Source organism: Saccostrea echinata, unplaced genomic scaffold (assembly GCF_033153115.1).
Source record: "Saccostrea echinata isolate AGI-Se365-2 ecotype Australia unplaced genomic scaffold, CSIRO_AGI_Sech_v1 ptg000025l, whole genome shotgun sequence".
NCBI lineage: Eukaryota > Metazoa > Mollusca > Bivalvia > Ostreida > Ostreidae > Saccostrea > Saccostrea echinata.
In genome coordinates this window covers 16,319,669-16,343,484 of record NW_026889774.1, presented here as the reverse complement: position 1 = coordinate 16,343,484, position 23,816 = coordinate 16,319,669, and the positions used below count along the sequence as shown (strand labels likewise).

General features: G+C 34.2%; 1 protein-coding gene across 1 annotated transcript in view; it reads left to right on the top strand.

Annotated features, from left to right (window-relative positions):
- Positions 1-23,816, top strand: part of LOC133192081 (uncharacterized) — a 506,856-nt gene that overhangs the window by 312,860 nt on the left and 170,180 nt on the right. The window contains exon 19 of the mRNA XM_061327935.1: positions 863-1,386. Within this exon, the coding sequence (XP_061183919.1) occupies positions 863-1,386 (524 nt within the window). The remainder of the gene's footprint in view (positions 1-862; positions 1,387-23,816) is intronic.

The following is a 23,816-nucleotide window of genomic DNA, read 5'->3' as shown; positions in this document are numbered from 1 at the left end:
GATTCAAATTTGTTCAGATCATGACCCCCGGGGGTAGGGTGGGGTCACAATGGAGGATCAAAGTTTTACATAGGAATATATAGGAAAAAATCTTTAAAAATCTTCTGCTCAACAACAGCAAAGCCATTTTATATTGATATGGAAGCATCCTCAGGTAGTTTAAAATTCAAGTCACCCCTCCCCCTCCCCCGGCCCCATGTTAACTTTTCAATACTGAATTGTTTTGTGCTTTTTCCTAGCCATTGTGCTCAGGTGAGCGATGTGGCCCATGGTCCTCTTGTTCCTTGTTGGAGGGTCATACATGTGAATTGTGAAGAAAAGGCTTGATTTGAAGTAAAGACACAACTATATGGTTGGACATTCACTTCATCAAAACTATTTTAGGTGAAGGCCGTTTGAATCTGAGGAGTGGGGTGGGCCTAGCAGATTTGGGTAATAAATAAATTGTCTGTGAAATAATATTAGAATGGTGATAATCCTGTATCCAACCATTCTATTTTCAATTGTTTTTGAGACAGCTTAGGGCATATGTACATGAGGGGCATTTTTGGCTTTGAGACAAGATAACTTGTCATCTGTACACTGCCCTCTTTCATCTTAATAGATGTTAGCATAATGTAGCCTTGCATAATTTACAAATCATGAAAGTACAGTTTACTTTCCACAAGTTGGCAAATTGCAAAACTACCAATTAAATTTCAGAGTTGGAAATTTGATCCTGTTGGCTTTCCATACTCAAATCCAAAGTAATTCATTTTCAGCATGTACATGTTATACAAAAATTTTCTCTGAGCTTTTCTTTCTAAGTGACAAGTAGGTTTAAATTCAATTATAAAGTAAGGATTTCCATTTTAACTTCTAGGTAAAACCTCCACTTGATGGTGCTGAGCCTGTAAAAACAACTGTCTTGACTGCAGCTTCAGTTCCGAATTCTCCAAAGTATCTGCTAGGAGTTCCAACAACTGAACCTTTGTTCATGAAGGGCACCAGTAGTGGTGTCACAAGTAGTACACGACCTGGAACTCAGAGTTCAAGAGTACCCGTAACACAACAACCACCTAGACTGCAAAAACAGATAATGGCCCAACAGGGGTCATCCCAGCTATGTTTATGGCAGGAGAATGTAACACCACAAATACTTAGCAAACAGGTGTCAGTAACTCCACAGCAACAGCAAAAATTATTGTGGCCATATTCTGTCCAACAACAGCAAGAACAAAATACATCAAAGTGTGACAACAGCTCTTCTCCTCAGTTAACACAAAATGATGCCAGTCCTAGTAAAGTAGGACAACAATCAATTCAGCAAACAACAGACAGTCAAAAGTCACAGCTTCTTGAAAAGCAGACACAAAATGTTTTTCTGAATATGAATTCTGATTTCAGGTAATATTAATAGAGTGTATAATAGCTATCAATTTTTAGATCACCTGAGTCACTAAAGTGACAACTTGTCATCTGTTTTTATCATACCAATCTGATTTCTGTCCTCTGTAAAAGTTCTAGCATTACTGATTCTTCTACAGTATCACAAAGCCAAAGTAAACTGATCTTCTGATCATTCTTGGGTGAGAAGAAGGTAATTTTTGTCACAATACCTGCCTTCACTAATGCAGATAACTAGGAAATAGAGGAAGTAGAAGATGTTGTTGAATATAAAAATCATTTTGAGAACCTTGAGGCCCAAATTGAAACCATGTAACTGTGGAAAAAGTGTAAAGTGGCAATTAAAATGAACAAAAACAAGTTCATAAGCTCTTCTGGTCAGAGACCAGAAGAGCTTTTACAGTAGTAAGGTGTCAGTAGTCCATCTGTCTGTCAGTATGTAAACAATTTTTCAAAGCACAACTCATCCTACAGTTTAGTTAGCTCACCTGAGCAGAAGGCTCAAGAGAGCTTTTCTGATCACTTTTTGTCTGTAGTCCGTCTGTCTGTTTGAAAACTTTTCACATTTTCGACTTCTTCTCCAGAACCACTGGGCCAATTTCAACCAAACTTGCCACAAAGTATCCTTGGGTAAAGGGGATTCAAGTGTTTGTTCAAATGAAGGGCCACGCCCTCTTCCAAGAGGAGATAATTATGAATTCGTGAAAAATTAATGTCATCATTAAAAAATCTTCTTCTCAAGAACCACTGTGCTTGAAAATATGAAACTTATGTGGTAGCATCCTCAGGTAGTGTAGATTCAAATTTGTTCAAATCATGACCCCTGGGGGTAAGGTAGGGCTACAATGGGCGATCAAAGTTTTACATAGTAATATATAGGAAAAAATCTTTAAAAATCTTCTTCTAAAGAACAGCAAAGCCATGATTGGTCATATTTACATGGAAGCATCCTCAGATAGTGTACATTCAAGTTTGTTCAAATCACGACCCCAGGGGATAGGGTGGGGCCACAATGGGCGATCAAAGTTTTACATAGGAATACATAGGAAGAATCTTCAGAAATGCTCTTCTCAAGAACAGCAAAGCCATGATGGGTCATATTTATTTGGAAGCATCCTCAGATAGTGTACATTCAAGTTTGTTCAAATCTTGACCCCCGGGGGTAGGGTGGGGCCACATGGGGGGATCATAATTTTACATAGGAATATATAGGAAAAATCTTTAAAAATCTTCTCAAGAACAGCAGATCCATGATTGGTCATATTTATTTGGAAGCATCCTCAGGTAATGTAGATTCAAATTTGTTTAAATCTTGACCCCCGGGGGTTGGGTGGGGCCACAATGGGCAATCAAAGTGTTACGTAGGAATACATAGTAAAAATCTTTAAAAATCTATTTCTCAAGAACAGCAAAGCCATGACTTGTCATATTTATGTGGAAGCATTCTTTGATAGTGTAGATTCAAGTTTGTTCAGATCATGACCCCCGAGGGTAGGGTAGGGCCACAATGGGTGATCAAAGTGTTACATAGGAATATACAGGAAAAATCTTTAAAAATCTTCTTCTCAAGAACAGCAAATCCATGATTGGTCAAATTTAAATGGAAGCATCCTCAGGTAATGTAGATTCAAATTTGTTCAATTCATGACCCCCCAGGAGAATAGAGGGGCCATAACAGGGGATAATAGTTATACAAAGGATATATCAATAAAGATTTTCTTCTTAAGAACAGCAAAGCCATTATTTGTCATACTAATTCAAAAGCATCCCTATGAAGTATAGATTCAAGTAAGTTCAAATCCCCCCCCCCCCCACCACCACTTTTATATTTAAACTTTTCAACCTTCAAGAGTGAACTGATTTCTGCTTTTTCCTAGCCATAGTGCTCAGTAAGGGTGCAACGATAAACCGTTTGACGGTATATCGCGGTATATTTTTCCACGGTTCAATTCACGATACGCTAAACTGATATCGCGGTTCGGTTCCATCGGTCCAGAATTATCCGAATCGTTCGTTTTGTTTCCTTTTTTACAATTTCAAAATGGCTTCCGCGCAAAACGTGAGGTCGCCAATATAACGCATTAACGGAAGTTAAACTCATCTCCAGCATCTTACAGACCTCAGATTTAACACTGAGAAGGACTTAATGTGACTATATGTTATAGATGTTAAGACAAATGATAAACCCTTTAGATCTAAACGTATTCTTTGGTAATACACGATATTTCATCACGTGTGTATTTCGATGAAAATTCACTGTCTTGTTGACTAAAACGTGTTAACACGAGAAATATGACAACTGGTTTTCTACGTAAATAAAAGGAATAAAAGAATGAATGTCTTCCTTTTTCATTCCAATTTAAAAGGAAGATTATAAGGAAAGGTTCCCGTAGTTCCCTGTAAATGTTCATCATTGGTTTAGAATATTGTCAAAACTCAAAGATGTACCCAACAATCCAATGCAAGTTAACAAAATTTTATTTTAATTATTATCAAAAAAATATGAACATTTTATATAACCCTGTCAAGTTTAAAAAAAATATGACAAACTTGAAAGTCTTTTTAACCTTGTCATGTATCGTGATACGTATCGTATCGTGAACTGAATACCGTGATACGTATTGTACCGTGAGGTTAGTGTATCGTTGCACCCCTAGTGCTCAGGTGAGCAATGTGGCCCCTAGGCCTCTTGTTTTGATTTCATTATTACTTGGCACAAAAGTACACTATACTATGATACTTAATTCTATGTATCTGTTTTTGATTTGGATGAATTGTACTTGTTGGCATGATTACTAAAAATAGAAATTTCTGTGAAATTCTTTCAAATGCTACTCCGCCTATAGTTTGAGTCTGATTTCAATACAACTTGGCACATAAGTACATACAATGTACTTCATGTATAAGACAAACCAACTGTAAGTCCCCCCCCCCCTCCACACACACACACACCCACAAACACACACACACACAACTTAAAAAAAAAATAAGTACAATTTAAAAAAAAAAAACCATATATAATATTCTTGTATCACTATCTTCAAGTTATACATATATATTAAACCTTGATATTTTTTGTGTATATAACTTTATGTTTTACACATGCTCTGAAGAGCAGAGGAAACTCTGTCGACACAATCGATCTACAGTAAATTTGCTGTGATTTTTGTCAGCTGAATTACAAAACTTGTAAAAAAGAAACATATATTTAAAATATGTTTTTAAATTTTGAAATAATATTTAAAAATGCAACTAGCAATTATACGGTTACATGGAAGTGTTGTCTTTCTTCCTTCATGCATAAAGTCCAGCAAGGGTCTTGGAGATAATTGATTATGCAAGGTGAAGCAAGACAAAGTGCCTTTATCAGGAGATAATTAAGTGCTCTGCCTTAAAATTATCTGATTATCACAGATCTTATTGTATCACAAAATATTTACTGCGTCGCATAAAGTTTGAATCGTTACTGTGTTGGGGAAAATTTTACTGTGTCGGGGTCAACACAGTAAAACAGCTCATGGAAAATCCTGGGAAAATTATTAAATCTCAAATATATTTTCAGGAAATGTAAATCAAAGTACCTGCTATGCATTTTCTAATTGAAAAATTGATCAACGTCATACAGTGTGTTTAGAAACCTCTCTAAGGTCAATTAGAGTGACATTTAAACAAATTAAATTTTTCAAAAAATTTAAATTGCACTGAAATGTTAAACAAAAGTCAATTTCCATATTTTGAAGGAAGAGAACAGCATTTATTGCGTTTTTAGGTTTGTGGAAGCAATTTAAATTTTTTTGAAAAATTTAAATCGTTTAAATTTCACCCTATTTGATCTGTGAGAGATTTCAAAACACATGAAGATTTAAATGCTGTAATAAAAATTCATCAAGTAGGACCTTTCCGCTTTAAACATTTGAGAATATATCAAAATCTTACGATTTTAAAGGTTTTAAAATTTGAAATTATACAGTACAGGCCACGAGTTTTCCCCAAAAAACACGGGGCCCCATGGACCGTAAGGCGTGGACCTCGATCAATGTTGGCGTCTTTGAAGTTAGGATGTCTGCACACCATGTAACACGGTGTGCACACGGTGTATCACAGTGTCCCATTACGATATCACGCAGAACTTTAAAAAACCTTTTCATTTGTCTTTCTTTAATCAATTATATCAATTTCTTTTGAAATAAGTTTTTTTTTTACTTTTTTCTTAAATGTTAGTTCTTCATTATCGATATACAGATGTTTGAACAAATAAGATGCCCTAAAATCTAAGATCCACGTGCTCGTGCCCTGCACTGAAAAGACAAAGTCTTCAAATGTGTAAGCGCATCCATGTAAGTCATGTTTCAAAACCTAGTTAATATGTTCAGTAAACTATTATAATGCTTAGAAGGAATAGTGACTAGACTTCCGTGCCTTTGCTTTCGATTATAACTGTGTTCATTTTAATTACAGTCATTTTCAAAAAAAGATTTTTTTGCCATATGTATGCATTCATATGTCGTATTTATCAGATGCATGGTTTATTTTATAAATCATTTCTACACAAAGAGGATTTGAAGAAAATGTATCTAAAATAAAATTAAAAACGTGTCATATACATGCACATAAACTCTCTGATAATTTAAGGATTATTGCAATCTGTAATCTTGTAAAATATGGAGGTAAATATCACACACACACACACAAAAAGTCGAATTTTGGTAACTCAAATCTGCTGTTCAACTACTGCAGAAATATTATCTTATCCTGAAATTATTTAATGAAAAATGTGTTGTCCAACGGTTTGCGAAAAAAAATCAATTATCGAATGCAGATATATCTGTTATTTACAGTCCCTGAAACGTTCTACTTTCCCATTTTTCCGTTCGCTCACCGTTCGTTCACCGTTCGTTCAGCGTGCGTTCACCGTTCGTTCACCGTGCGTTCACCGTTCGCTCTCCGTTCACAGTTTTGCGTTCAGCGTTCACCGTGCGCTCGCGTTCACCGTTCACAAAGCGTTCAGCGTTCGCTCTTCGTTCGTTCACTTTGCGTTCACCTTGCGTTCAGCGTTCACTTATCGTTCAGTCTTTACTGTCATTCGGAACTCCGAAGTGAATGGACTTATCTTTATTTAAGTAAGGATTTACAAATTTAATAATTAACATATCGTGTTTAAAGAAAATATTATCTACAATATTTATTTTTATTATTCTAAATTAGCTGTTAGGTTATTTATTAAATTTATCTGGAAAATAAATGTTGTTATAAGTACATGTATGTACCTATGTAGAACGATGCTGAAAAATTAAATTTAAATACGGGCAATATACAGATGCTTCAAGCACTGAAACATTTTGTTGTTATGTTAAAGACGACAAATCGTTAATGGATAGATAATAACCGAGGTCAATTAATTTACCAACTTCAGCAGAAATACGAAAATATTTATTTCTAGCACATTTTTTTTCAAATAATACAGAAATACATGTTAGAACTAATTCTGAGGATTATAAACAGTACTGCGGATATCCAGTTGATTTGATATCTTTAGAGCAAATTAAATTGATAGTGTGGTTTGAAAAAAAAAAATTAAAGTGACAGTACGGCGCATCTCATCAAAAAACTGACTAAATAAAATTTTCCGACAAGATTTGGAATTTTTTTACTACTCATAAATGTATAAACTTTCAGAAAATTACAACTTTTACAATTAAATAATTTGGATTATTTCATTAAAATTAATAGTTATTTATGGGACGTAAATATATACATCGCAACGTGTTCGGGGTTCCACATTCCATGCTATGCACGCATGCGTAGTTTTCATAAACAAAACAGCATGGTTAGAGAGGGAATCCCGGTAGGCCTGCTACATTGACCAAGTCGACCAAAAAGAAAAAGAAACTGAAAATAGAACTTGAAAAAGCAACTTTCATGACTAAAATTTAGTTTGGGGATTAATAAAATCGCTGGATAAGGAAGAAACGGGAACTCGGCGACACTCACGCAGGGCTCTCGAAGGTTCTATTCGACAGGTTTGTTGATACTTGTTATCATTTCTCATTTTTTCCGTCGCTTTCAAAGAAAAAAAAATAGTGTAAACTCAACATTAAAAATACATCTTTGACTTATAAACATTGTTGCCATTTGAAATGCTAATTTTTTTTTAACTGTGCAGAAAAATATTTTGTTTGACATTTGCCGCGATAACGTATGATTAGTTGGTTTTCCCTTTCTCGAACCCCAATACACAAAACGTAAACATTTGTACTTTTAATTCTGTTAAATTCGCCTGAATGCAGACTAAAATCTTTACGATTATTATTTTAGATTATTTTATCAGAAAGTTATGATAATTTGTGTTTTTGAAAATTGCTTTCACCTAATATTCATTATAACTGTAAACTCTACAGTGTAGGCACGTGCCGTTTTAGAATTCACGTGGTACAAATAAACAGATCTAAGATTGCTCCACTTCGTACGACCCTTGATTTTCCGGCAGATTCTAATTACGTTAATTTTGTTTGAGTAGAGAATATTTCTGTTTCTCAAACTGCTTACATCAACTTTATACCTTATTTCTTAATGACATATTGGGTAAATTTGGATGAAATAGCACACATTTTGCAGCCGTACTATCGCTTTAATGTAATACCTTATAGAATTTTTTTCCACTTTACATATATAAAGTCTTTAATTAGAGAGAAAGAAATGCCTTTATAACATGATTATCGTTAATACAACCAAAGTGATTCTCCAGAAATGATATTTATATGTTTGCCATTTGATATAAATAAGAGCCCCCCCCCCCCCTTCCCGTAAATCGGTGACTTAGTTAGTATTTTCGGTATGTTTTAATTAACATTTAAATAGAAGTTAATGTGTTTTGTAGCACAAAAATTTCAGTCTCAAAACAAACATGCATCTAAACAAAGTCATTAAACAACAGTAGTTCAAAATATACATGTGCCGGCGGTGATATTTTCAATTGGCAGGGAGTAGGTTTCAAATTCAAGCGGCTTAATCATACTGAGTGTTTATTCCCAATGTATTTTATTCATTTATTATTATTATTATTTTTCTTTAGAAATGTTGGAATCAGATCTAGAAATGATAAGAAAAAATGTTAAAACTTCTTAGAAATACTTAACACTTTGCCTTCGGTGTGACGAGACTTTCACACCTGCACAGTGTCGAATGATTTTGATTGACAGGTCAAGCACGTGGACTTCGTGTGAACTTGAAGCAGGAAAATAAAAACCGATTACGACTGTAAAACAAATGGATTTGTTGATAAAAATAGTTTCTTTCATTGCCTGGTATATTTAGAAAAAAAAATTAAGAATTTTTATTTGATACACATGTAGGTACAAACATTTGAGACGGGGGCTGGGGGGCTAAAACCGAATATCTCTCTCTCTCTCTCTCTCTCTCTCTCTCTCTCTCTCATTTGTCTGTTTAATAAAAACTATGACAGCATATTACTTAAATATCAAGTTGTGAAAATTTAATATATAACAAATAATATGAATGCCTCTTTGTACCAACTTATCCGACTATAATCACGGCCGGGAAATGTCTACAGATACATGTAGAAGTCTGCTCAATAAAGCATCATAAAAAATAAAACTGACTCATAAATATATTATTGCATTAAAGTTTTAATATACGGGTGTATTTATGCAATACGTCCACGTACCTTTGTAAAATATTTTAATTTTTTTTCTCATTATTTTACAAGGAATCGTCTTGGCACGGAAATATATGTAAGGTTGTTACAACCGTTGTAATTCATTCTATAAGTCCGTAATTTGCTCTTCTAAAATCCATATTATTTGTAATGATTTTCTATATCAATTAAGAACAAACATATTTATTTTACAACTAGATTGATTTTATCTTTAATACTACAGCGTTCGGTAACAATTACAATGTTTTACAGCGATAAAAATCGTCTTATTAAAAAGCTTAATTTAAACATCGTACATATGTGCAGAAAATATTGTAAGAAACTTAAATTAATAATTTTACTTATTGTGCATGTATCTTCTTTCTTAGGACACTTTTCATTGATTTATTTATTTATTTATTATTCATTTATTTTTTTAGCACCAGGCATACATACAATAGAATAGTTTCAATGCAAGGAAAAGATCAGAGGCATTCCGAATAAATCGTTCATCTTGCGTTCACCGTTCGTTCACCGTTCACTTTGCGTTCGCGTTTGCGCTCCGTTCGCGTTCTGCGTTCGCTCACCGTTCACCGTTCACACATCGTTCACCAAGTTGCGTTCAGCGTTCACACATCGTTCACTCACCGTTCGCTCTGCGTTCGTTCAGCGTTCGTTCACCGTTCGTTCAGCGTTCGCTCACCGTTCAAGTGGGAAAGTAGAACGTTTCAGGGACTGTATGTCTCTGGCGAATGTAGAGCAGGGATGTACACGTATAGAATAAAGTTTCTCTTATGGTCAAAGTCTTTGTAAAGTTATTATTATGGTTTTAGAGAAAAAAAATTATGAAGTTAATAAAATCCCTAGCCTTTTTCAAGCTGTTGTGTTTGTTACCCCCCCCCCCCTTCTAAATTAATCGAGAGCCTGTAGATTTTTTTTTATATGTTACATTATCAACCATATCTTACAAGTTACATGTTTATATGTGTCTGAAAAGGGATTATTTACAAAGTAATCTTGTAATTAAGCCAAAGTACACATGTGGTGGCATAACCCGGTAGATGAATTTGGCTGGAAGTCAGTTGAGTGTGTTATACACTTGATTTTGTTAAGGACGAAAGAATTTGAAAGGTGTGATAAACACACACCGCCCCGGCCCTCCGGCAGTGTCCCAATATATTTTAAGAAAGGTGTGAACTCCGAACTGACCATAAGAATGTTTCAAATCACAAGACTTTCCGCGTAAACAGACTTTCTGGGCCGTCTAGTGTCGTGCGATTTTGATTGACAGGTAAAGCATGAGGATTTCATGTGTAACCGAGAATAGCATGTTGCAACTGGGATGACTCTGAAACAATGTTACGGAATTTAAGTAGTATTTTAGAGTGGTTAATTCTGACTTTGGTAATGTAAATAAAAAGAAGGGTTTTTTTTGTTTTGTTTTGTTTTTTTAACAGAATTATGTGAAAGGTTATAAGAATCTCTCTCTCTATCTCTCTCTGACATTGTTTTTTTACACACTTTTCAATTAAAGAAAAACTTATTAAGGGGGCCGACTGGGGTTTTCATTGCGCAATACTTCGCACAGCATAGTAAAATAAAGCGTATTTACTCTTTTAAAGCAACTATTTTTACATAATTTATAAAAATTAACAAATTTAGGAAAACTAAGGTTAAAAAATCTAATTACGTTTTTAAATATTAACTGATTTTTTAAACGATTTTTCAAGTGATGGGTAGATACACATCGTAATAGCGTGTTTCTGACGTTATGAATAACCGAAGTTCTTTAAGCGGGGTCATTAATTATGTCATAAAATAAAAAGTATAAAATTGATGCTCTTGAAATTTTAAACACAGGAAATTGAGAATCTCACAATCATTTTTATTATTTTTTATGTAAATCTGTGGTATCTGTCATGTTTTGTTGTACTCCATAAAAACAGGAAAATATCACGATTTTTGACATTTTGAGATGCCCCCTCTGGAAACCAGACGGTAGAATTTTGTGTTTCTTGCAAAAAATGTACAGTATAGTATTACCCATCAACTAATATAATTTGAGCAAAACGTCTATAGTAGCATTTGTATAATTTGCTCCGAAGTGCGAAAAAATGGTATTTTCCTATATAACCCTATAGTAAATGTACCTGTATTTTGAGATGGTCCCTAAAAATAACCAGACGGTAGATGTTCACTAAACTTGGCATATATACTTAAGTCAATGTAAGGTATACAGTGATCCCCCGTTATAACGCCAACATTTGTACCTTGATCATTTTGGCATTATAACGGGGGTGGCGTTATATCGGGGGGAGAGAAGTGACGTGCACAAATAAATGAAAACAAATTATTATCAATGTACTACATGTATTTCAAGATTTTAATATAGGAACACGCGGAGCTTCTTCTTCACTATCGTCCTCTACCTGGTCTGTATTATCGTTTGAGTTCGCCACGGTTGACGATATTTCGTCATCAGTAAGTGATTGAGAGGACTCGGCATTTTTGTCCAAATTCAAAAATTCTCGGACGGTCAACCTCATGTCTGGATCCAAATCTAGCGAGTCTTGAACTTGTGACAAAGACACCGTAAGGTCATAATCGTCGACAGGTGTGCTATTTATAGATCGATTTTCATCCATGACTAACCCGCTGTGGATCCAACAATTTCTAATCGTGTCAGGCGTTACACTTTCCCATGCTTGTTTAATAAAGCGAATACCTTCACTAGCTCTTTTTCCCGATGTTTGAAGAATATCACCTACACTCCGTCTTTTCACATCAATTTTCCATAGTTCCGTAAAATAATTTGAAATTTCTTGCTGCGAACGCTTTGGATTTTTTTCGTGATATTTAATGATTTCCAGTTTTTGTTTCAATTCCAAGATAACATGCCTTGATTTCAGCGAGTCAGCCATATTCAGACTTCAAAAAGAAGAGTAAAGATTTGAATCAAATAATTATGTATGTAACTTATTATCTACTCCAAACTTTGATACCTGGAAGACTAATGGCGGATAATTGCTTAAGACTGTTCACTGAAATTCTCTCCCCGAAGATATAATTGGCGGTAATTATCGGGGGTGATTATAACGGTAATGGACAGATTTGTACCTGAAATACGTTGGTGGATGGCGATAGGCGGGGGATGGCGGTAAAATGGGGTTTTATATAGCGAGAAAATCGGGACTTGACTTTTTTTGGCGGTAGGCGGGGGTGGCATTATAACGGGGGGAATTATAACGGGGGAGCACTGTATATGGTATAAAATTAAAGAGTTTCTCTATAGTAGTTTTCACACAATAAAACCCCAGTCGGCTCCCTTAAATACTTACACTGAAAGAATTTTAAAACTTAAATACTTACTAGTTTATAAAAAGAAAAAAAAAATCTGTTACTATAAATATGCTTCGACATTATTAAACGAAGAATTAAATGGTTTTTTTCTTCAAATTTATGCAAAAGGGGGTTAAGAGCAATCTCTCTCTCCTTTCTCTCTCTAACATTGTTTCTTTACATAATTAAGGAAAAAACGTATTTAATTCTTACAGTGAAAGGATTTTTAAAACATAATTTATACTTACTAGTTTATGTAAAGATTTTATTCTGTTACGAAAAATACGCACATTATTGTACACAGGAATTTCGTGTTTTTGCTTCTCACTTATAAATTCAGAATAATGTAAGATTAAGAAAATAATTGTGCTTTACTCTGGAATATAAATGCTTGGTTTGATACTAAAACAAATACAGCTCAGATCGTATACCACATGGAACACAAATGCAGCTTGATGGATCATGCTATTTCTTCATTACATGAGCACATGGGATTAAATTCTTCAAACATTAAAGATTTCAATCCAAGTAATAATTTTAAAAAGTAACTAAACAACTTTAAGAAATATGAACTTCTGGGCGCATGGTAAATTCAACTCCATTTAATTTTTCTGTTACTAATATTTAATCCTTCTACAGGTATCATTAGACTAAGTACAATTCAGAGCAAATGTCAATGTCTTCTAGATTAGAAAACGATAATTATACATATTAATCAATGTAGTAATTGTTTTAAAATCTTAAAATATTTTGTCAGAACAAAATGATTTTCTCTGTAATATGGACACGGTGCGGCACGGAGGGAATTTTCTGGGCACAGTGTGACACGGGGAGCATTAGCTGGGATTTTTCTAGACATGGTGTGGCACGGTGTGCCTACCAGTGTATTTCAAATCCACACACACCGTGCTACACCGTGTACACAGTGTGACACAGAGCATTTCACACGGTTTGTTTTCCACCGTGCGACGGGAAAACTCCTGGACTGTACTGTAGTATTGAAAACTTTTTTTCAATGATTTAAATTGAATACATAAATTTTCATAACCACAGGTACATTATGAAATCACTATTTCAGACTTAATTGAATGACCTTCCTTTTAGGTCACTGTGTATTAAACGTCGCTGAAGAAAATCAACTTATGCATGGGCCGTCAAAATTCTCTAACACACCTGAGCTCATATTTTCTTTAAAATTGCACCTAAAATCAAAACAAATATACTGTAAGAAAGGTCACAGGAAGACCTATCAGACAGTGTAAAAAGTTTTAAAATCAGTCTAGAAATGAAAGAGTAATGATTTTTTAAAGAAGAAATGATAGGATATCCACCAAAGATCGAAGAGTACGGTCATCCATTTGATATGTTCTGTCAAAAAAAAAGCTAACATACCTGAGCTCATATTTTCTTTATTAGTGCAAATACAAACAAAAGAAATATATTGTTGGAAAGGTCTCGTAAAGAGCTATTTGAGGAAGTAAAAAGTTTTAAAATCGGTCTAGAAGTACGAATAATGATTTTTTAAAGAAATCAAAGGATATCTGCCAAAGATCAAAGAGTACGGTAATACGCAAGTATCCTTGACAATGATTTTGACATGTCCTGTCAAAACAAAAGGCTAACTTACCTGAGCTCATATTTTCTTTATTATTACAATAAAAACAAATATACTGTTGGAAAGGTCTCGTAAAGATCTATTTGATGGTGTAAAAATTTTTAAGATTTGTCAAGAAATAAGAGTAATGATTTTTTTAAAGAAAAGTTCTAAAAGTACACTTGCACTCAAGTGTCCTAACACACCTGAGCTTATATAATGTTTATTAATGTGCTCACATGCAAAACAAATACATTTTTGGAACGTTCTTGCCAAGATCTAAATGACATTTTAAAAAATTTTAAAATTAGATTAAAAAAATTTTTTTTGAAAAATTTAAACACCTTAAAATTTCAAAAGTCAGGTGCACATGTCAAGGTCACATTCTATCATTCCTGAAAATTTCAGACTTCTATTTTTGTGCAGTTTCTTTGGAGTAGGACAGACCAGAATTACAAAAATACGTCAAAAATACGTCATATTTCGCGACCGGAAGTGAAATCATCAAAAATTAAAAAACATCCTGAGGGAACATCGTTCCCTATCATCTCTGAAAGTTTCATAAAAATCCACTGAACTATTACTGAGATACCAGTGTAGAAAAAAAAAATAACTAGATGAGATCTCATTGCAAGCAATGAGTAGGTCTTCCGTCCCACTGAAAAGACAAGATTAGACATGATTTTGACTTAGATATTGAGATATGAAAAATGATATAGAGAATTTGTTTCTTTTTATTTATTCAACATCTATTCAGAAATTTCTTTTCGTTGTGGAGATATGCTGAATAGGAATATATAGATGAAAATCATATTAATGAACATTTTAATTCAGTAATTTATACCAAAATATTGATCGTTAAAGAAGGATAGATGAAAGACTCTTGGCCTTTCTGAGCCCCTAATTTGAGGGGTCAGCCCCTTTTTGTTGATATCAAATGAAAGGTCTTGTGATTTTGAAGACTTTCTGTTCAACACCTATTCAGAGATTTCTTTTCATTGTGGAGATATGCTGAATAGAAATATTTAGGGGCCACCCCTCCAAGTCCTTAATGGGGCATTTTTACAAAAAATTGAAAGGTGGATATTGTTTAGAACATTATTCTGACCATCTTTCATTCAGTATTGCTTATCAAAATATTTCCCCTTTTCGAGATATAAAGCATGAAAGATTCAGCATTCTGGCCCCTAAAGACCCCTTATTACGTAACATATGAACAAAATCTTATAATATATTGTTGCAAATCGTTAAGATAAACATCTTTGTTTTAGTAGTTTATGTTCAACACCTATTCAGAGATTTCTTTTCGTTATAGAGATATGCTGAATAGAAATGTTTAGGGGCCACCCTTCCAAGTCCTTAATGGGGCCATTTTACAAAAAAAAGGAAAGGGTGGATATTGTTTAGAACATTATTCTTACCATCTTTTGTTCAGTTATTTCCCCTTTTCAAGATATAAAGCGTCAAAGATTCAGCATTCTGGCCCCTAAAGACCCCTTATTACGTAACATATGAACAAAATCTTATAATATATTGTTGCAAATCATTAAGATAAACATCTTTGCTTCAGTAATGTTATACAAAAATATTGATCATTAGAGAGTTATGGATGAAAGACTTTTAGCCCCTCTGAGCCCCAAATTTGAGGGATCAGCCCTTTTTTCTTGATATCAAATGAAAGGTCTTGTAATTTTGAAGACTTTTTGTTCAACAACTATTTAGAAATTTGTTTTCATTTTCGAGATATGTAGAATAGAAATATTTAGGGGCCAGCCCTTCAAGTCCTTAATGGGACCATTTTGCAAAAATTAAAAGGGTGCATATTGTTTAAAATATTTAATGAACATCTTTTGTTCAATATTGCTCTTCAAAATATTTCCCCTTTTTGAGATATAAAGCTTTAAAGATTGAGTATTTTGGTCCCTTCTGGCCCCTTATTATGTAATATATGATCAAAATTTTAAAATGTATAGTTGCAAATCATTAAGATGAACATTTTTGCTTCAGTAATTTATAACAAAATATTGATCATTCAAGAATTATACATGAAAGACTTTTAGCCCCTGTGAGCCCCTAATTTGAGGGATCACCCTTTTTTTCTTGACACCAAATGAAAGGTCTTGTGATTTTAAAAACTTTTTGTTCAACAATTATTCAGAAATTTGTTTTTCATTTTCGAGATATGCTGAATAGAAATATTTAGGGGCCAGCCCTTCAAGTCCCTAATGGGGCCGTTTTGCAAAAATTAAAAGGTAGCATATTGTTAAGAAATTTATTCAGAACATCTTTTGTTCAATATTGCTTTTCAAAATATCCCCCCTTTTTGAGATATAAAGCGTCAAATATTTAGCATTCTGGCCTCTTTTTGGTCCCTTATTACATAGAAAATGATCCAAATTTTAAAACGTGTAGTTGCAAATCATTAAGATGAACATTTTTCCTTCAGTAATTTATAACAAATATTGATCGTTCATGAGTTATACATGAAAGACATTTGGCCCCTCTGAGCCCCTAATTTGAGGGATCAGTCCTTTTTTCTTCATATCAAATGAAATATCTTATATTTCTGCACATCTTTTCTTCTAAATGTTTTAACAAAATGTTAACAGATAAGAAGATATGATAAAAAAGTTGTCAAATTTTGTGAGATATTTGTGATCCTATTTTTTGAACCCAGGCAAGCCTCCGTGCCTTTTGCACTGGAAAGATATAGATGCAAAATGGCACTTCTACAATCTATCCTCTACTTACACTGAAAATCGTAAATCATTATTTCAAGTCATTTAGAAGGAGTTTCCCGGACAAGCGGATCCGCTGAAAATTTGAAAATCGTCCATATCTTACGACCGGAAGTGACGTCATCAATATAAAAAATTTCCAATAAGGTTCAGATCAATGTCTGTTAGATCTGAAAGTTTAGTGAAAATTCTCCTAGCCATTTCCGAGAACTTGCATGCACAAAATCGGTAAGAATAATAATAAAAACTAGAGCCGAGCTCATTGCAATGCAACAAATAGGACTTCTGTCGGAGCTCCGGACAGAACATAGCGACCTTGAGTCAAGGTCATACAACATTTTAAGGTTATAAACAATCCTGTAAGGGGCATCAACTTGCAATGTTTCAACAGTAGAAAGACTGTAAAAGAATGTAAAATTCCCCTGTCAGTGAACTTGAACTTGTCCAAATAATCATGCGTCAAGCCAGGACACATTCTGCAGCTGGTTAAGAGCAAACACCATCTGTAAATCATCGACATAAAAAATTCACAGTCACATATTCTTTCAGACTATTCATCCAGAACATCATATTCTAAGTGACCTCGAATTTAAGTCAAGGCCATTACACACTCTGGATGATATATTTATCATCTATTCAGTGAAATGCAAATGCATGCAATTTTTTCTATTACAAAATTATAGACCTTTTTGTTTGTATGTTGTTTAACGTCCCTCTCGAGAATTTTTCAATCATATGGAGACACCACCATTTGCCGATGGAGATCTGCAAATTTTGACCTATACTCGGCACTCATGGCCATTGAACAGTGAAGGATCTTTTTCGTGCCAGCACCTACTGCCAGATGGGACCTCAGTTTATACGGTCTCGTCCGAAGGATCAGTCCCTGCATTCCACAGTGGGATTCGAACCTGCGACGTAAGGATCAACTCCTTAATCCACGACTCTAGAGGAGACGCTCTTACCACTGCGCCACGTGGGCGACTACACCTTTTTGAATTTTACACTTATTATATCAGTGACCTTGAACTTGCCTAAATGACCTATGTTAAGGTCAAAAACAACCTTTGAACAAATTATGAGCTTTCATTGATACTCAATGACAAAGATATTCCTGAAAAAGAATATTGCACTTTTCTGTCAGTGACCTTGAACTAACCAGAAAGACCTTGGATCAAGGTCAAAACACATTCTTGGATCATAAGCAATCTCTGTATCAAGTAAAAGCTTCCAGTGATTTCATATTACAAAGTTATAGCATGGAAAAAAAATATTTCTCTGCCAGTGACTTTGAACTTGCTGGAAAAACCTTTGTTCAAGGTCAGGACAAACCCATCTCAAGCAATCTGAGAAAAAGTTTTCTGTGTTCCTCCCACCCCTTATAAATTTATAATCCAGGCACGAATTTTGCCACTTCTTCTGCCAGTCTAGTACTATGTTGTCTCAAACCGGTGGATCATAAGCAATCTTTGTTCCAAGTATGAGCTTCCAAAATTATAGCACTTACAGTAATCTTACACTTTTCTGTCAGTGACAGAATGAACTTGGGTGAAGGTCATGGCAAACCCTTTTGTCATAAGCAATTCCTGTATCCAGTGAGCTTCCGATGACTCTCTATTACAAATAAATGGGTCGGACAAAACTTTGCTATTTTTTTAAGTGACCTTGAACTTGCCGGAATGATGTTGGATCAAAACCATGACACACCCTAGGATCATTAGTAATCTTTGTACCAAGTATGACCTTCCAGTTTCTTCATAACAAAGTTATATCCTCGGCAAACTATCACGTACAGACGGACAGCTAGGCAGACGGACAGTGTGATTCCAAAAGACTCAAAACACCCCCACCCCAAACCCACACACTTCCTTTGGGGGGATATATAAATTCCTATATTAAATTATGAACACTCTTTCTGACCCAAACCATCTCCCTGGAATCAAGATTTGAAAAATAAAATGAATGTATGCTATGTTGGAAATTTTCTTATTCTAGTCCAGGGGTTCTTGAAAATACTATTTTCAAATGACCCCATGCGCAGATCTAGAGGGGGCTGGGGGCAGTTAAATGTATATACTAAACCAAGTTAAAGTGACCATGGACCCCCCACCCTAGAAAACGTGGACCCTTCCTCGAAAACGTGGATCTGTGTTAAAATGGTATGAAAAGTCTTAGGTATGAAGCTTTAAAAGTCAATGACCCCCCCCCCCCCCCACACACACACACACACACACACAAAATAGGTTTTTCACATTTGTGAAGAGTTTCTTTTTTTAGCTCGTCAAGAAATTTCTGGGTTGAAATATTTTTTTTATTGGGATCCCCCCCCCCCCCCCCCTTGGAAAAAAATTCCTTTATCCATGCCTGGACCCCATCTAATTTTAACTACATGTATCTGTTAAAAGAGGATGTGACCCTTCATTTGAACAAAACTTTACCAAAAATATTCTATGTTAATTTTCGTTGTTATGGCCCAGTGGTTCTTGTTTACTTGGGCCTTTGGGCTTGGGAGTTGAGATACTTATTTAAGAAATAAACAACAATGTTAAAAAGTTCTCTGGGAAATGAACTTGGTTGGTCATGTGATCAAATCCTGTGAATCCCGAAGGGCTTCTCAGAAGATTTGATCACGTACCAACCAAGTTCATTTCCCAGAGAACTTTTTAACATGATTGTTGTTTATTACTTTTATTTACATTTGAGACAAATTTTCTGAAAAGAACTGCATTTATTACACGAACGGCCCGCCATATTGCTATGTTGTGACGCGAAGTGACCTAGAAGCTGTTTGGTCTTGTGAGTTTGCCTCGCACCAACATTTGAATACTTACCTTGATGTTCAGCAGTCCAGTTAAGGAAATATCTATTCATAATGAAAAAAAAAAAAACAATGATCGCTACTGAGAATAATCTTACTATTATTGTTTGAGTTCTTTATATGAAGTCAAAAGCGGTGGTATAGTCTTCAGTTTACATTCCTTCAAAGGAATTTCGGGTTAAAAAGGTAAGCGTGATTTTAGGCTAATTAAAAACATTCTTCACACCAAAGAAAGAACTAATGATCATTTGTTGAACGAAAAAAAAAACATTTATGTTTCAATAACTTTATCTTTTTCATCGCTTTAACGGCTTAGAAGTTCCGAAACCAGTGTCACCGGGACAGAAATATGTAGACAAGATATCATCTTGCTGAGTGATTCGGTCACGCCATGACCTCTGACCCCCTAATAAGTTCGTACAGAATTGAACATATTTTCTCTTCAATAGGTTCATCTAAGAAAAATATTTGCAAATGTAAATAATAAAAATTGAAATTATTTTGTCATTTTCTTACGATCGACAGGCCTGCATTTCAAAGAGAGAGAAAGAATTTCTAGCTAGGTCTTTGAATAACAGTGATATCGGTTAAGAAAACCAGGTCCCTAGGAATGTACATGTATATAAAATAGGCAGTGCCTTTCTCTCGGAATTCATCACCTGCTTCTGTAAAGCTCCATCCTCAAAATATTTGCAAATGTAAATAATAAAAATTGAAATTATTTTGTCATTTTCTTACGATCGACAGGCCTGCATTTCAAAGAGAGAGAAAGAATTTCTAGCTAGGTCTTTGAATAACAGTGATATCGGTTAAGAAAACCAGGTCCCTAGGAATGTACATGTATATAAAATAGGCAGTGCCTTTCTCTCGGAATTCATCACCTGCTTCTGTAAAGCTCCATCCTCACTTGTACTAACATAACCGACTGAGAAGGAAAACATTCTATTTATTTCGGGTATGGGGGTATACGTATAGTGATGAGAGGAAATTTATTCATCTATCCGTTCATTAAATATGAAAGATTGCTTCTGAGTATTTATATATGATCGCACGACTTTCGTGTTAATTTATAAAAGTTAGATTATGTAAGCAAAGAACTAAACTAACATTTGTTTAGTGAATTAAATAATTATTTAGCCGTTTATAAGGTGTTTTTTTTTTAACATTTGTAAGAACCACTTTATTTTAAAAAACAAATAATCGTCCTATTATGGGCGCCCATGATATATTACACAGGATGTTTAATTAAAATATAATTCAGATATCGACATCCAAGAGAACAACACATTCTTTTTCAGTGGCGGATACAGGAATCTTGAAAAGGGGGCCCGACCAGTTTTGGGTCGGGGTAGGGGCCCAAAGCCACATAAAAAATTGATTTATTAAATCTTGTGTATATTTTGGAGACAAAAAGAGGGCAGGCCCCCTGAACCTCCTCTAAATCTGCCAGTGTTTTTTTTTTTTCATTATAAAGACTTGCAGAATAAGCGAAATAATCCAGACATTTAATAAAAATCTCGAACCCGATCTAAAAGGCGTTGACAAAGTCAAACCAGACGGTTTTAGTTTTTAGGGCATTTTTACAGTGATATGAGAAAAGTCTGATAATTGCTGTTGATTTTAAGAAATGAAGTTCGTCATTTTTCAACCTCGTTCGATATAATATAATTTACTGATAATTTTTTCCGTTAAGGAGGAATACATGGACGAATGATTAAAAAAAAAAGCAGTATTCTGCATGTGCATGTACACATCATTGCTATTGTGTACTCAGATTAAACAGAAAATCCTTCGTTACATTGTATTTGGGTATAATTTTCACATGTTCTCAGGCGGATATTCATTTATTTTTATCTGTCTAAAGACAATAATTTCAGTTAATAGAGAATTATTTTTATTTCATCGTTTTTTTCCCATCCTTTTGAATTACGTTTGATTTGTATACAAAAGCGTGTGTTCATATACCACGGTTTCTAGGGGCTATTGATGTGATCAGGGAGAACATGATATTCTCCAGCAATTTACTTTTTATGAAAACACTCAATGAAAACATATTAGGTGAAAATATATATACCGATAGTATCTTAATATCTCAGTATATACCTGTTTAATTGTAATGTCAACAAGCGTAACGATCGCTGGCCAGGACTTGAATATAATTTATTACCATTATTAAAACTTGTCAGCTGAGCGGACCTATGATTTAAACAGTAAAATAGGGAAATTCCAGAGTTCGAAGTGTATTTATTTTGGGCGCTCTTCCACATACACAAATAAACCGCATTTCCACGTACTTACATGCATGTACCAGTAATTCGTATCATGGGTAAATTCAGTTTATTAGATGAAATAAAACAAATGCATAAGATTAATCTTCCTAGACAACACGTTTTTAAAACTATCTAATATAACTGACGGTATAAAATAACAAAGAAAAGAACGGGATTGTGTAAACAATACAATGTTTATAAAACAACAATACAATGTTTATAAAAATAAAATTAATATGCAACTTTCTTGTAATTCAGCGAATAAAATATAAATTGAAATGTACTAGCGACTTAATCAAAGATATTATAAAATAATCTGAAAGATTCAACATATTTATCCACTCATCACTTAGTTTACAAAATGTATTTGGAAAGGCCATTCTATGGTTTGTTTTGTGTATGACCTTAGGTCGCTGGTTCACACGCCGATTGATCACCGGTGACCTCCTTTGCCACGCGCTATCGAGGGAGGGGTTACATAATTATAAATATACAAGATGAATGTAAAAGGCTTGTACTTAGTGGCTGTGAATGGTCTATGTTTAAAGTTTTGTTTTATTTTCTAACTTTATTGTTTGTTTTTATATGATAAGAAGAAAAGGTTATCTTTTTTTCCCTGTAAAGTAGACTGGTTTATCCAAATTTGAAAACAAACGAAATAAAAGGGAAAGTTGTCAGTAAATAATTTGGAAATAAAGCTCAGAACACTTCAAGAACCCGATTCTAAAGAATATTAGCATCTAATGTAGCTAGGTTTATTATTTATAGTAAGTTTATTTTAATTACACGCATGAAGAGCTCTTGTTTACTTGCTGAATGAAAACACTTACAGTGGCTGCAACGTTATTGTTGACAAACCAATCGTGTAGAATCGTTCGTGTAACGTGCGTGATCGTTCGTGTAACGTGCGAGATCGTGCGTGTATCAGACTCAATCGTTTGCGGTTTTAATCGTGCGTGATCTTGCGTTAAGAAACGTGTAAACTTCGTTTTGTAAGTTTTTATCGGAATGTTATTTGTTATACAAGCATTTCGCTTGTCTGTTTTTTTTTTAATCCAAATAAAATAAATGAAGCGTGAGTTACATAATTGAAAACAGAACGAACTAATTATCGCTTGGAAATAAGCAATATAGTAAGTCGTACAATATTGTGTTCTCGTCAAATAGCGTGATTTTTTGTGATAAACCGTACTTATATGTTTAAAGATTTTTTCTCTGATATTGATTATGTTTACTGCTAATTATGGTCAAGATATTTTTAAAATCAATAGATCAAAAATTGATATTTTTACAAATAAATAAATAAACAATTCTCAATGCTTACATAAATATATAGTCGGCGAATGTACATGTACGCGACATGATTGTCGGGGTTTCGTTTATCAGTGTTTATCTCTGGAGCTTACTTTTAATTATTTTTATAATTTTTGCAAATAAATGATTTGTAAAATAATTGTTGTCTTGAGAGATTCACAAATGGAAACATGGAAATAACTTACAATTCAATTCATTTTGATGCCATTTTTTTCAAACTTATCCCTTTCTGCATATTATGAAATCCAATTCAATCAAAACTCATGGTCCACCTACATGTACATCTACTGATAGAACGAGAAAAAAAAACCCAGTTTTCTTAAGTCGGAGAATTACGTACATAATAATTTGTAATCGAAGATAATTAATAAGTTTTATATGTATTTAGTTCCAGAAATATCCATTTCTATTTTTTTTTTTCATTTTTCAAAGTCAATGAAATAATATCAATAATTATTTGAAATCTACAATAAGTATTAAGCCTTATTTCGTTTTGAAAATATCCATTCCTAAAGAACTTGAACTATTCTGCGTGAAGAATCGTGCGTTTGCGTTAGCAATCGTGTAAGATTGTGTAACGTGTAGAATCGTGTGCGTGAAGGATCGTTCGTGTAAAAGATTTTATCGTGCATTAATCGTGCGGAATCGTTCGTGTAACGTGATCGTTCGTGTAAGTTGTCAACAATAACGTTGCAGCCACTGT